The sequence below is a fragment of the Cotesia typhae genome, unplaced genomic scaffold (assembly GCF_013202065.1).
Source record: "Cotesia typhae breed Kobodo isofemale line unplaced genomic scaffold, CoteBio_Ctyphae contig_48, whole genome shotgun sequence".
In the NCBI taxonomy this organism is placed as follows: domain Eukaryota; kingdom Metazoa; phylum Arthropoda; class Insecta; order Hymenoptera; family Braconidae; genus Cotesia; species Cotesia typhae.
The window spans coordinates 3,812,157-3,826,198 of NW_027423756.1; the positions used below are offsets into that span (position 1 = coordinate 3,812,157).

General features: G+C 27.9%; 1 protein-coding gene across 1 annotated transcript in view; it reads right to left on the reverse strand.

The window, feature by feature from the left end:
- Positions 1 to 2,861: 2,861 nt before the first annotated feature.
- Positions 2,862 to 14,042, reverse strand: part of LOC141529307 (uncharacterized) — a 365,923-nt gene continuing 354,742 nt past the window's right edge. Inside the window, exons 5-6 of the mRNA XM_074245813.1 lie at positions 3,028 to 3,161; positions 2,862 to 2,945 (exon numbers count right to left, since the gene is read on the reverse strand). Of these exons, the coding sequence (XP_074101914.1) occupies positions 2,941 to 2,945; positions 3,028 to 3,161 (139 nt within the window). The 3' untranslated portion in view covers positions 2,862 to 2,940. The remainder of the gene's footprint in view (positions 2,946 to 3,027; positions 3,162 to 14,042) is intronic.

The window sequence follows — 14,042 nt, forward strand, 5'->3', positions numbered from 1 at the left end:
AGAAAATTTTATTGGTTTAAGAATATTTCTTCTTGCTTCAAGAAATTCATTTTCTTCAAAATGACGTTCTTGGTTTAAGATTCTTACTCTTGAGCCAAGTTAAATTTTTTATCAGTGTGTATATATATGGTATTATATTTAAGGATTGTATCGGTATGTACTAAATGGAACTGAATGTAGGTTTTCAGAAGTATAATGTATTTTTTTAATCATCAATTCACTTGATCCGCACTTTTACGGTACACAAATCATTCTGAAGAAAAAATTTATTGCTTATATGTTTTAACGTCTGAGGCTTAGTCATCGTAACCTATTGTTATTTTTTATACATAATACTTCTTTCGATACATCAATAAAAATTTATTATTTTAACACTTATAATTACAAAATAAATAAAATTTGTATAATAAAGAACCATTTTTATCTAATGAATTTTATTTGTGAATAAAAGTATCTTTTAAAAAATCATTTAGTTATTGTATTTTAGTAAAAGATCGAATAAAAAAACCTATTATCGCAAACATATATTAGCGATTAACTTTTTGGAGGATTTCAAGAGGTTCATAGCTTCCATACGTCAATGGTATGTAAATAGGAGACTTACAGCATTTGGTTTGGCAATGATATTAACCTAAATAAATTCAATCCCTTTTATAAAATCTAATCGTTAATAAGTCATTCTATTTTCTTAACTTCACTTTATTGGAAGCATAACCAAATTTTTTTCTTAGAATTAATTTCTCTTTGAAGTAAGTTCGGGGACCTAATTTTTTTTTTTTAATTCTCTTTGTTTCCGAAACTTTTGAGGTCATAGCAACAATTTTATACAATGGAACAGAAGTTATGTAGGGACGATGGAATTCAGGCTCATGAAGATACGGCTGCCTCCTTATAAGGCTCATAAATTGAAGTATAGTAGATAAATATTTGCAGTTTTTAAAATGGGAGGCTGTACTCGGATGCGACGGTCTGGCATAGAGTTGAAATTTCGAATTATGAAAAAACAAACACAATGAAACTTCTTCATTTTCTAAATCATAAATACCAATTTAAAAAAAAAATATTTTCTATTATTTTAGTAAATAATAAATGATTTTATTGATTCAATTTAGGAACAATTTTTTATTCGTTTTCGAGTCAGCAAACAAACGAAAGAATTCTTTTCATAAGTTATGAAAATGTAAATAAATTTGAATTAATTGATTAATATAATTGAAAAACATTAACGTTGATTAAAATTATTTTGAAAATAAATTAGGTGTCATTACATTTTGAAAAAAATTATAAAAACATCACATATTTTGTCGAATAAATATCAACATTTTATGTTATTTTTAGAATGATTCATTAAATACATTTCCGTGTAGTTACTCTGTTATTTTTATTTTCTCTCTACTGAATTTTGTTTTCTGAATAATCAAGGTCAATCTATAGTCTTATTTTTGAATACATTTTCATCATACTAATATTATATATAACTACAAAACTAACAGTCGACATTTCTTTTAACAACATTCTAATTAGCAAATTATCTAAATCATATTCAGAAAATGTAGCATTTATACAAAAAAAAAAGCAGTAGGATTTGATTTTTGCAAAACGGGGAGGGGGGTGAAACCAATAACATCCCGATTTTTTAAAATCTTAGATTTTCTTAGCGGGAAGTTAAAAATTTGTTATTGTTATTTACAATTTTTTTGAATGGTCTATTTTGCCTTAAATCTATAAAATTAGCTGAAAAATATGATTTTCACTTCATTTATCATGATCAGGTTATGAAATTATAAAATAACTTCTTTTTTAAAATTATTAGTGGCTCATTTTGCCTTTGTTTTCACGCGTAGGGCTAAAAATGCATCGATAACCCGAATTTGTGGTGATTAAAAAAAATTAGAAAAACAAATTATTGGTCAATTTTTGAGATGGGCCTTCTTGCCTCACCCTCCTCTAAATTAAAAATTTTATTCTATCAATACGGAGAAAAAATAAAAATTATGTCCGACAAGAATTTCGTGACTCAAGAATTTGTTAAAATGAACAATTTATATGAACTGATTTTTTTTTTTTCAAAATATCACCCTTATTAGAAAAAAAGATTTGAAACTATTCGAAATGACTCAAAGCGATTAAAAACGATTCAACTTGACAAATATATAGATATTTAAAATTTTTTTTTTATAAGGGCAATAACTACTTCCATTATTAAAAGCAAACAATTAAATAGTTTTAATTAAGTTTCATAGAAATTATTTTAATTATTTCGGCTAATTCTTCAGACAAGAAAGAATTTTTTAGACCAAAAAATTCATTAATAGAAATTCTCAAGAACAAAAGTTCTTAAAAAAAAAATTTTTTTTTTTTCTATAAGTATACAAAATAATTTAGTATCAATTATTTTTATGATATAAAATAATACGTATAAGCATTATCTGAAAATGTTAAAGATCCACCTCATAAGGAATGTGAAGTTAGACAATTTGCTACTTAAAATGTCGATAAAGTATTTAATGATACTGTCTTATAATTAATAAGAAACAGTTGTATAAAAAACTGATGGTAAAACAGTTGTAGTAGGCCATCTTATACCAACTGATATACTAATCTTAATCCAATGTTTACAGACTATAGTCTACAATTTAATAATGAACGAATACAACTGAAATCTTTTTGGTGAATGTAAACATTGCTTTCAAAAATGTTTGGATAATCAAAAAGTTGAGTTTGTTGAACACGTTAAGATCGTCCAAAATTAACAAAAAAATGAAGTATGTAGAAAATACCTGAATGATTACTGAAAGCCGGGTAGCTGATTCTACGTAAGGTTTACCACACTGACTCACGTGGTGTAATGAAACAGCAAGATGGCCGCATAACTTGTGATTGGGCGTGGCCGAATCCAATCCGCCGATTTTTTTCTTTTTTTTCCGACTCTCATTTTCGCTAATCTAAATGTCATTATCATCACTTTAATCACTCACGTGTTATCACTTAAAAATTAATAATAAAGTATGAAATGTTATAAATCACACAAAAACATCGGATTGCGATGTGAGGTCTGTCTCAACACAACAGCCATCTTTCTGTTCCCCTCCACCGAGAATGGACCAGCTGGTGATCTCGAACCGTTGCCGCGCCTCGCTGCGGATGTTATCTTCCAAGCTCTGTAATTTTTAATTATTGATTGAGTTATTTCATTATACATTAAATTAAAATTATAATTATTAATATTGTGACAAGAAATTTAAAGTCAGAAAAATTTACACTGTAAAACACAGCTTGTAAAATGTTGTTTAAGTTACTCTTAAATATATATAGACATTACGGATACAGAGCACGCTATACGCAGTTGCCGAGTGTGTGTATTGATTATTTTTTTACTGCTGATGAAGAATTTCTTTTTATTTTTTTATTTTATTGCGGAATTTTTTCAAAAACTTTTCAGTGATGTGAAATAAACTGTAATTATTACTCTTTTTTTTTGTTTTGAAAAATTTTAATGAAAAAGTCAAGAGTCAATCATACTAATGAAGACGAATTATCATAAAAGTAATTAAATTAAATATTAGCAACTTCATTTGTTGATTAATCAAGCCGCTTTCATATTCATTTAATTATTATAAGTTGAACCCGTCTCTTAATTGAGTTTTGAGTTGAATGATTTATTCTAAGCTCTTATATCATTTTGATTATTATGATTATGATGATGACATCCGGAATATTAGTTGGCGCATATATATAATAAAAAAAGGACGAAAGAAGGCTAAAATCAAAGCGACGTCTTTTGGGTGTTGATCACATGAAGCAAGTTAAAAATATCTTTGGGTAAGTGAACAAGCTAAAGCAGTATTGAGTAGTTTGCGAGTTTAAAAGCACGCAAGAGGAAGAGAGCCGGCCGGCATCGAGTCGGCTTACTTTCTTGATAAAAGCGACGAATAAGAGATGCATGGAAGTCAAGAGAGTCGGCGCCGAACAAAATTGGAGGGGACAAACGACGGCCATCTTGCCACCAATTTTGGCTCTCTCTCTCGTATTCATGTTTACCAAAGTTTCTCTGTAGCTCTGTCGCATTTGCGCCTGCGTGTCCTGGCTCTTCTGCAGTCTGTTTTTGTTTTTGTCTTTTCTTGCATTTTTTCCCTTTTTTTACTTCTTCCTTCGTTTCTTAAAGCCTTTGACACGCACCGCCATTCGATTTTAAATTTTTTCGAGACTTATTCTTGAGAGATTTTTAGGTTAAAATTTTTTATACTAACAAAAAAGTAAAAAGCTTGAGGAGGATTTTTCTCAATTATTTTATGTGAATTAAAAGAAAATTCTCAATTTTTTTTGAATAATTAGTTTTCATTTGTAGTAACGGATTTTATAATAATAGTTAGAAAATTTATTTCAGATAGTTCGTTTAAATTCATGAAGTGATATTAATAATTGCTGCAATTTATTAACAGAGAAAATAAGAAACAAATTACAAGATTAGAAATCAATTAAAACAAGAAGTTTTCACAGAATTTAAAAGACAATTGATAAATTTTAGTTTCCGTTGCAAAATATTTTTCAAAATTGTAATCAGTTTTTTTTTTTGGTTTTTATTCTCGAAGATGAAAAAAATCGTTTAATGACATAAGAAATCATCAAATAACTTCTGATTTATAGAGTAAAGCCTATTTTTGCCATAATGCTGATAAAATCGCCTTCCACAGTTACATTTTTTGATTTTTATTTTATCGCAGCGTTTAATACCTTCATATCAACATGAAAAAAATAAATTTTTGAAAAGAAAAAAAAATTTCTTGACTCAAAAAAATTGTATTAAAATTTTGGAAATAATAGGTACTTAAAATTTTTTAAATACCAAAAAATACTACTTTTTATAAATTAACTTCCAAATTTTAAGATCTAGTTTATGTCTATAGCAATAAACTTTAATTTCGATGATAAAATTAGCTTAAAAACACTTTTTTAAGTTTATGAAAAAATGAACTTTATTGGAATTCAAAATTATTTTATTAATTCTTACACGAGGATGTATAGAAAATCGACCTTTTATTCTGGCTGCCAGATGGCATATTTTAACAAATTTAATTATCATTTATTAATTATGAATCTAAATAAATATTAATCTACTGTCAAAAAATAACATTCGGATTATATTGAAACCAAGAAAGAAGTGAAAAAAAACAATATTCGTCAGAATGGAATAACGAAATTCACGAGATTAGATCATGAAGCAAAATGTATGATATAACAATTGGCTTCAATAGAAAAAAAAAATCACATGAAAAATAAATTGAACAGAAAAAAAAATCTATCGATTGATAAAATATCATAACTTGTTTAAATAACTTAAAACAATTACTAATTAAAAATTTAATTATATTTAGAAGCTACTTCAAGTAATGTCTGTTAAACTGACAAATATCTATTAACTGACAAACCAGCGGATATGAGGAAGTTTTAGCGTTTTTAATGAGCAGAGTATATCGCGTCAAGCTAGTAAAAAAAGTGATAACGTCCTTGCATTCCCATGCGACGGAACTTCATTACTATTACAAATGTTTAAACAAAATGTTATGCAGATTATCCTTTGTACTAATTATCATTGCTGACAACATTTTTATTTAAAAGTTAATTATTTGACCTTTAGCAAAAGTGTTAATGCTAATAATAAGTAATTGCTACAAGACAAATTTTTTTTTTAACACAAAATACCTTTCGTTATGTTTCTAAGCAAACCGTAAATTATTTATGATTTAAAAGTATTGTTATTACTCGATAAACTATTATTAATAGTCTCTAATCAGTTTGCAAATGTTCAATAATTCACGGTTGATGATAAAATATTCAATTTTACATAGTTAAAAACAAGTGTTGCTCGAATTAATTTAGTCGCTAACAACGAGATAATAGGATATCACCCTTTACTTTAGCTAAAGCTTGTAATCGACACTGTATATAAGTATGACAAGTAATGAAAGTTCTGACTTTTTTGACCTTTTCACGATAAACTTTAAGATCTTCCTGACATTTTATCCCTCTTTTATCAATTTATGATTTATATAATATATTTAATCAATTTATAGCCATGTTTTTAGACATTTTTACTTATTAAATAGTAACTTTATTGATAAATAATATATTAAAGATTTATCACTATTAGTATAATTATTATTAGTCTGGGATCGGAAAAAAATTGGCATACATACTTATCGATGCTCGTACATACACAGCAATTAAATAAAACACTTACGAGAAATAACATGATATGTGTATGTAGACGAGCGATATATAACAAGGTAGAACACACAGTAATAAAATTTATCCATTCCGCAGTACGAGAATGATAAAGAACAAGACAGATAGTACACTGCAGTAAATTGGATCCGATGATATATCGGTTATGAGCCACAACTAATTTTGAAAGTACTTCACGTAATTGATAGAAATACAGTTAATTAAACTCTAAAGATATGTGCTGCGATCATGATCATAATATTCAATTTTCTTTCTTTATATATTGGGGTCGTGCGAATATATCGACTCATTTTTTTTTTAATTTTTTATAGAAACATGTTAGCTTATTATTTTTAGAGCTTTCCTGAAACATCAGCTCGAGAAAAATTTTTAAGGGTCGCTCATGGTTAATGAAAGTGTTCAAAATTATAAAAAATTGGATTTTTGTTTTTCGTTATTTTATCAATTTGTAAAAGTTGAAAACAATGAAGATTTTGAAAATTTCGAATCAGTACTTTATTTTTAAGAGTGATATTTTTTCAAATTTCAAATTAATACACTAATTAACTTGGTTGAAGCTTATAACAATCACGCAGTAAAAAATTTTCCGTCAATATGTCAAAAAATTTTGTGTTGAAAAGTTTTAACATTTTCTTGTGTTAGTTCAATATTTTTTTGTGTTAATTTAACACAATAAATGTTATATCTACTCGTAAAAGTGTTAAATATTTAACACAAAATTTTTTGACGCAACGACGCAAAATTTTTTGCTGTGCACCAACCAACCAAATTTAATTTTAAATTTTATTTTGTCGAATTTAGCAGAAGAAATTCTTGAATCCAGTAAAATTATTTAAAAAAAATTTTTACATTCTAAAACATTCAATCGTCCAATTCTTTAGAATAGTTTTCTTAATTTAATATTTTTCTTCTTTAATGAAGTTAATCTCACTTTCGAATAAGTGAATTTGAGGCGTCTTTTTGAATAAAGTGTGATATCTTATACAAATTTCATGAGAATAAAAAAACGAAAGATTATATGAAGCAATTAATTTGGTATAGGGTGAATATTTGTCTATCAAAATGTATGAGTAATTAATGATCTTCTATTTTTTATTCGTGTCATGTTTTATTTTAATTAATTTTTTGGTTAATAAAATTTTCATAGAACCTATGTGGAATGCACTTTCTTGAATGCTACAACAAATTTTGATCAATCTTTAAAAATCAAAACATTGACTTAGAATTTTAAAACATTGAGAAAAGGGATTAAAAACTAGATGAAATTAATTTTTGATAATTTTAGAAATTTTTTAAAAATCACGAATGACCTCTAAAAATTTTTAAAGATAGAATTTTTTTTTTAATATCGAAGAAAAAAGCATAAAAGATTTATTTATGCAACCCCAACATGTATGAAATAAAAATAGAATTTATTCTCGTACATATTTTTCTTTATCGCATCCGTCAAATAGTTAATACACAACTGTCAGATAAAAAGTTTAATCGAAAATAAAAAAAGGCAAAAGCAAATGTATCTAGAAAGACGTTAAAATAAATTCAAGTTAAAAGTAAATATATAAACAGAAAATGAAAGAAAGAAAAGAAGATATAACTTTAGTGAAAAAAATAAAAAAAGGGAATTTTCAAAGACATTATTTTGTTTTTCGTTTTTTATCTTTCTATTTCTCCATTAACCCTGGACCCTCTTGGAAGACTTACTGCATATTGATCTCATCGATCTTGCCCCACCTGGGTTGTCGCAATGACGTTACTCCTTCATGTATTAACCCTCTACTGTCTACTCTCTACTCTTTACTCTATATACTCTATATTTTTCACTCTGTACTCGTAGTGGTCGTCGACGTCGTGGTCGTCGTCGTCGTCGTTGAAGTCGTAGCTGCTGTCGTCGCGACTAAAATCGAGAAAGCCGTCGCGTGTCGAAGAATCGAGTCGGCGTGATGTCTCTTGCCCCTCTTAAACCACTCAACGCGAACCCACGCACACGAGATAGCTTTGTCCAGGATAATACAAACTTACCAACAAACTCAAATACAACTATAACCGTCAGGAGAGACTTTCGTGCTCTAAATGTATCTTAAGACTATAAAACGCATAAAATATAAAGTAACTATCTAGTTCCACGCGCGTCAAGTGCACAACAAACCAGCTTTAAGTTGTTTAATTTTTTTTTATTATGTTTTTTTCAATTTATATTTTTGTCGAGGCTTTTATTATTTTCTCGCTTTCTCACTTTGCCTGTTTCATCTCACGTGTGACGGCAGTCTAATAAAAAGTAGCCTTTGTTTGATAGCCGACTAAATCGGCATGCCAACCCTCTAATGCGTCATTACTGTCGGTCTTTATGGCCGTCTCGTATCATTTCACTTAGGTATATTGATATGGCAACGAGTTCCCGACCTCGTCCAACGCGAAGCCGCATACACTTCCTTTACTCTGTGAATGTGCCCAACTGAACCGGCACCTGAGAATCGCTTCACCGTCGGCAAAAATCTCCTAAAATTTTTACTTTTTGGTCGACCGTTTTTTAATTAATTGATATCTTATTTTTAATTTATCAATGTAATAATGATTATCTTTTGACGCTTACAAAAAATTAAGCTAATTAAAAAAGGAAAAAAACTTTAATCGAGAATATTATTTTGAATGTCTGTTTTAAACTATCAAGTACAAAATTCTTAACTTTAAAAATTTATTTTTGTTTGAATAAATTTTACTTAATTCCAAAATTTTTCTGCTTGATTCTTTGAAATGATTTTCTTGGTTAAGGATTAATTCTTTTTCTATTGTCGTACAGAAGAAAAAGACTATTAATTCCAAATGAATCAAATTATTTGCCAGGTTTTTTTTAATATTTCTCTATGAAATAAATTTGGTACAATTAAATATCATGGTCGATTTAAATGATTTAATTAATTAAATAAAATAAATTACAATTATTTCATTTAATTTATCTCAATTGCTAATTTGTATTTAATATTTATACATGAAAAAATTATACTTAATGTCAATAAGCATAAGAATTTAACGATCATTGATATACTTTTCATAACTTTGAGACTCAATTTGGAGCATATTTATAGCTTATTAAATAAAATAAAGTCTCAACAAAATTTTACGCAGTGAATTTTTTTGTTGCAATGTTTAACCGCTGATCAAATGATAAAATAAATGTACATCAAGAAATACGTGATATTATCACTCAATAAAAATATGCCCTATGGTGTATTCGTTTTTCACATTATTATAATATTTACTATTTGGGTTAATCGATCGAAATTTACGTCATATATAGTGATTTGGAAATTAACTTGATTAAAAAAAAAAAAAAGAAAAAAACTGAAAGAAAATCATTTTAAAGAACTTTGTCTTGAATTGAGGAGTAAAGTTTTTAAATTCAAACCTTTTACTTGATTCAAGACAAATGATTTCTTCAGAATAATTTTCTTGGTTAGAAATTTTTTATTTTTGAATTAAATTAATTTTTCTGTCGAATAGATGATGACATTATTCACACGATTAATTTTACACTGATTAAAAAATTAAGCTTTATTCAAGAAAGAATTTTTTCAAGCATGAAAAGAATTTTGAATCAATTTAATTATCCTGAATCGAACAAAAAATTTTTCTTGGATTAAGCAAATTTTAATTGATTTAAGGATCAAATTATTCAAAATTGTTTTCTTGACTTAGTATTTTTTCTTCTTGACCAAGTTTATTTTTCTATCAATGTATACTGATTAATTATTCTATTGTTTCATGAAAAATTAAAAAATATAATTGATTTTCATTAAAAGTTAGAATTTCCTAAAATGTGAAGAATTGCTTCCGAATATCTTCCAAATAAACCATTCATTGACCACAAATAAATCACTTATTCGACACAATTAAATGACTCAAATATCTCGCATTTTTGTCGTATTCAAATAAACAAAACGTTGACCTACATAATTCTTTTTTTAGCATTGGTGACCATTTTGTTAAGAATATCCACATTTTACACTTTCTTTCACTTTAGAAACTAACAAAAATAACGGGTTAAAAAACGTCAGAAATTTTTTTCAAAGTTTCGAAACTACAACGTACATTTTTCTGAATCTACTGACTTATCACATCGCTTACTGAAGTATTGCAAACATCTTTTCCCGTAAAGATCCAAAGAAGAACTAAAACTAAGACCTAAGAGTAATTTAATCCCACTATAACTAGTGTTGTCCCACAACCCGAACAGAAGAACGTCTTTCAAACTAGCATATAAACGGATGAAGAAATGCTTTGAGGGTGTAAAAAAAATAAAGGGCCCTAAAAGTAGGTATTTGCGGCGGCAGCGAGGTCATTCAGTCAAAGGAATCAATATTCGGATGGTTTTGTGCACCGACGGACCCAAGTTTTACGATCGGCTCAACGAAGAATTCGTCTCCAACTCTAAAAATTTTTTTTCCCTCAATAAACAATACCGAACTATGTTAGACATACTAGCTCCTGTCCTTTCACTGATTGTAAAATAGGCATAGGGGTCATAAACCGATTTACTGTCGGCAAGCATACTCGGACAATCTGTCACCCCGTTAAAATTTTTCCAACTACCTATATCTGTGACCCTCATGTTTTTTACAACCCTTGAGACCTTGTCCTTTATTTTACCTCTGGGTGTAACTTTAAAAGCCACAGTGTTTCAGGAAACGCGCGAACCTGTCGATTCTTTAAAAATAGCTTTTCGTTCTAGCCTTGAAGGAACCTTGTAGTGACCCCGTGACCAAAGTTTTTTATTAAACTTTTTTAAAAGTATCCCGCCGGGTCAACTTGTCGCTAGGTACTCGGGCTTGAAGGGTGCCTTAGGAAATCTTTTACTTAAATTCTCTTTTTTAACTCAACTTAAATTCACGTAATGCGTGACTTGCTCGTAAAAAACTCCTATCCCAGGTAACACTAAGTTTTTTTAATAAGTTTAACTTTACTAAACTTTTATACAAATTCGTCGAAATTAATCAGTTGAAGATTTATTTTTATTGTTTGGTTAAATAAAAAAAATTATAAAACGATAGGGTAGCGCAAGAAAGCTTTATATTATCGTATTGTTGAAAAAAAATTTTTAGAAGCCGTTGAAGACTTTCAAATTTTGAAAATCGTCAAAAATTAGTTTTTTTCGTTCTTAAGTTTTTTTTTTGTGTTTGTAAAAATTGTCCATTTAAAAACCCTAAATTTTAAGTTACTTCTTTTTAAGTATTTACCAGGCAAGATAATCATAATAATTTACCTTTTTATTTAGATAGTACGTAAGGTAATCCTGCCACCTATGAAATATTGAAGTTTAAATCATTTAAAAAGTTTCACGATCGTCATTCATGTGACTGCTAGTATCCTACTATACTAAATGGTAGAGTATTGAAAGTAGATAATAAATTCGACTTTTAAAAAAATTTTTTTTTCGTCAGTATAAAAAAATTTTAATTTAAAAAAACATTGTTTTTTTTTAGTATGAAAAAAATGCAATTTTTATACACAGTAAAAAATTTTGCGTCATTGCATCAAAAAGATTTGTATTAAAAATTTTTGTGTTATAGATTTAACACTTTTATGTGTAAATTTAACACTTATTGTGTTAAATTAATACAAAAAAGTGTTAAATATTTAACATAAAAATTTTTAACACAACAGTTTTTGACGCATTGACGCAAAATTTTTTACTGTGTATACTAAAAAAAAAAGTTGACTTGACTTAAGAGCCAAACCCTTTAACCAAGAATACTATTTTGAAGAAAATCATTTTCTTCAAAATGGTATTCTTGTTTCAGGAGTTTGGCTCTTAAGTTAAGTCAATTTTTTTATTAGTGTAGTGTTAATAATATTTTTAATCCAAGGTGGTCATGAATATCATCTATTAATAGTAATTTTTATCAGCTTCATTTCTAATTCACGATAGTAAGTGTTACTATCTTGCATTATAACTATTAAAATCCAATATTATGTACATTAGAATCATCATGATACTCATTACTATCATGCTAGTATTCTGGAATTTATAAACCATAATTTGACGATAATTACGATCTTAAATATCTGAACGTAAATTTTTATTATGAAATCGACGTTAAATCATGAAAAATTTTATGCAGGTCACACAAACATTAGTCATGAATATCTAAATAAACATTCTTGGAGTTTTATCACACTCTTCTCTGCAGTATTATTTCCTAAAAAAATATAAATTATAAACTTATTAAAAAAAAAATAGGTCAATTGGTGAATTATTTGCAGACGAAGCACACTTACTTTTTGTAACGCAGTGTGGTATTAAGCTAAATAACACCTCATCACTTATGCGTATTCTTTGTTCTGATGGCTGCCCTCCGTTCAATCTCAACAATTCCATTTGCCTTATCCCACTTATTGCACTTCCAACAATTTCCGCATTTAATGAGTTTTCACTGTTTATCTATGGCAGAATTACGAAAAATGATCAAGGCTAATTTTAATATTCCGAATATTGTGAGCATATTTAGGATTTGTAATTATTTAATTCTTACAGCATTTAAGTTTCGGAGTATATATGTAATATGATTAATAATAATTCTTTCGGCCGCAATTGGGTATTTGCATGATTTTGATATTCATAAACTTTTGATATTTTTACATTCTATATAATTTTTGAAAATTTTTGGAAAAACAATTTTTCGATTTTGTTCTTAAAAATTTAAATAATTTAATAAATAAAAAAAAGCAGATATTTAAATGAATAAGTAGCTCCATCTCGTGTATGTGACGTCATAGTGCTTATTTCATTTGAAATTTTAAGCGCCAATCTCTTGTAAACACGTGGCAGGTGTAAACAATTGTTGTGTTAATTGTGATTGATTAAAAAAAGATCTGGTTGTGTTGTTTATAATAAAATAAAATTATTTAATTACTCGAAATGTCGTCAAAAAATGAGTTTTATTGGTGTATAGTTCCAACGTGTATAAATACTGGTAAATCGACACCAGAAAAAATTTTTATAAATGTTCCATTAAATTCTGTTAAACGGAAAAATTGGTTAGATGCATGTGGAAATAAAACTCATTATTCATCATCAACTCGGCTTTATTGTTGTGAAGATCATTTTGACGTAAGTATTTATTAAAAATTTATTTTAATGTTTACATAAAATCATAACCTAAATTTGTGATTTTCGTCTCATTGCATGAATTGATGTTGAATTTTATTCATTTTAGCTCAAATTGGATTTAGAAAATTGGCTGGAATGGACAATGGTTGGTGGTAACAAACGTATGAGGAATAATGTTATACCTCATAAATTTATTGAGCAATCAAAATCATTAAGCATGGGTGATGGAAGTAGAGAGAATCCTCAAGCTCCTTCAATGAAAGTTGATAAAGTAGGTACTGAAGCAATGGATCTAAATATTGCCAAGTTACGGCTAGATCAAAACTTAGGAGGTATAATGGACGATTTACATTCTGACCTATCAAATTTCAATACACCAGAAGATTTTCAAAAGAATAAATCCAATGTTTGTGACGATCCCCCTGCCACTGGAGGTCAAAAACTCCATGTTGGTGTCCAAGTAAAAATAAGGAGTTCATACAGAAGTGTAAAAGTTCAATGTAAACCTGTGACTAAAGATCGTTCATCATCTCCAATTGAGCAGTTGGTTGATGATATAAATGCGCATAATTTTATTTCTCAACCAGCTAATAATGATCAATTATTGAATCCTTCACCTAATACTACGAATTTATCTTCTAACACAACGGCTAGTTCATTCCCTACTTCATCAGATAATTTTTTAACATCA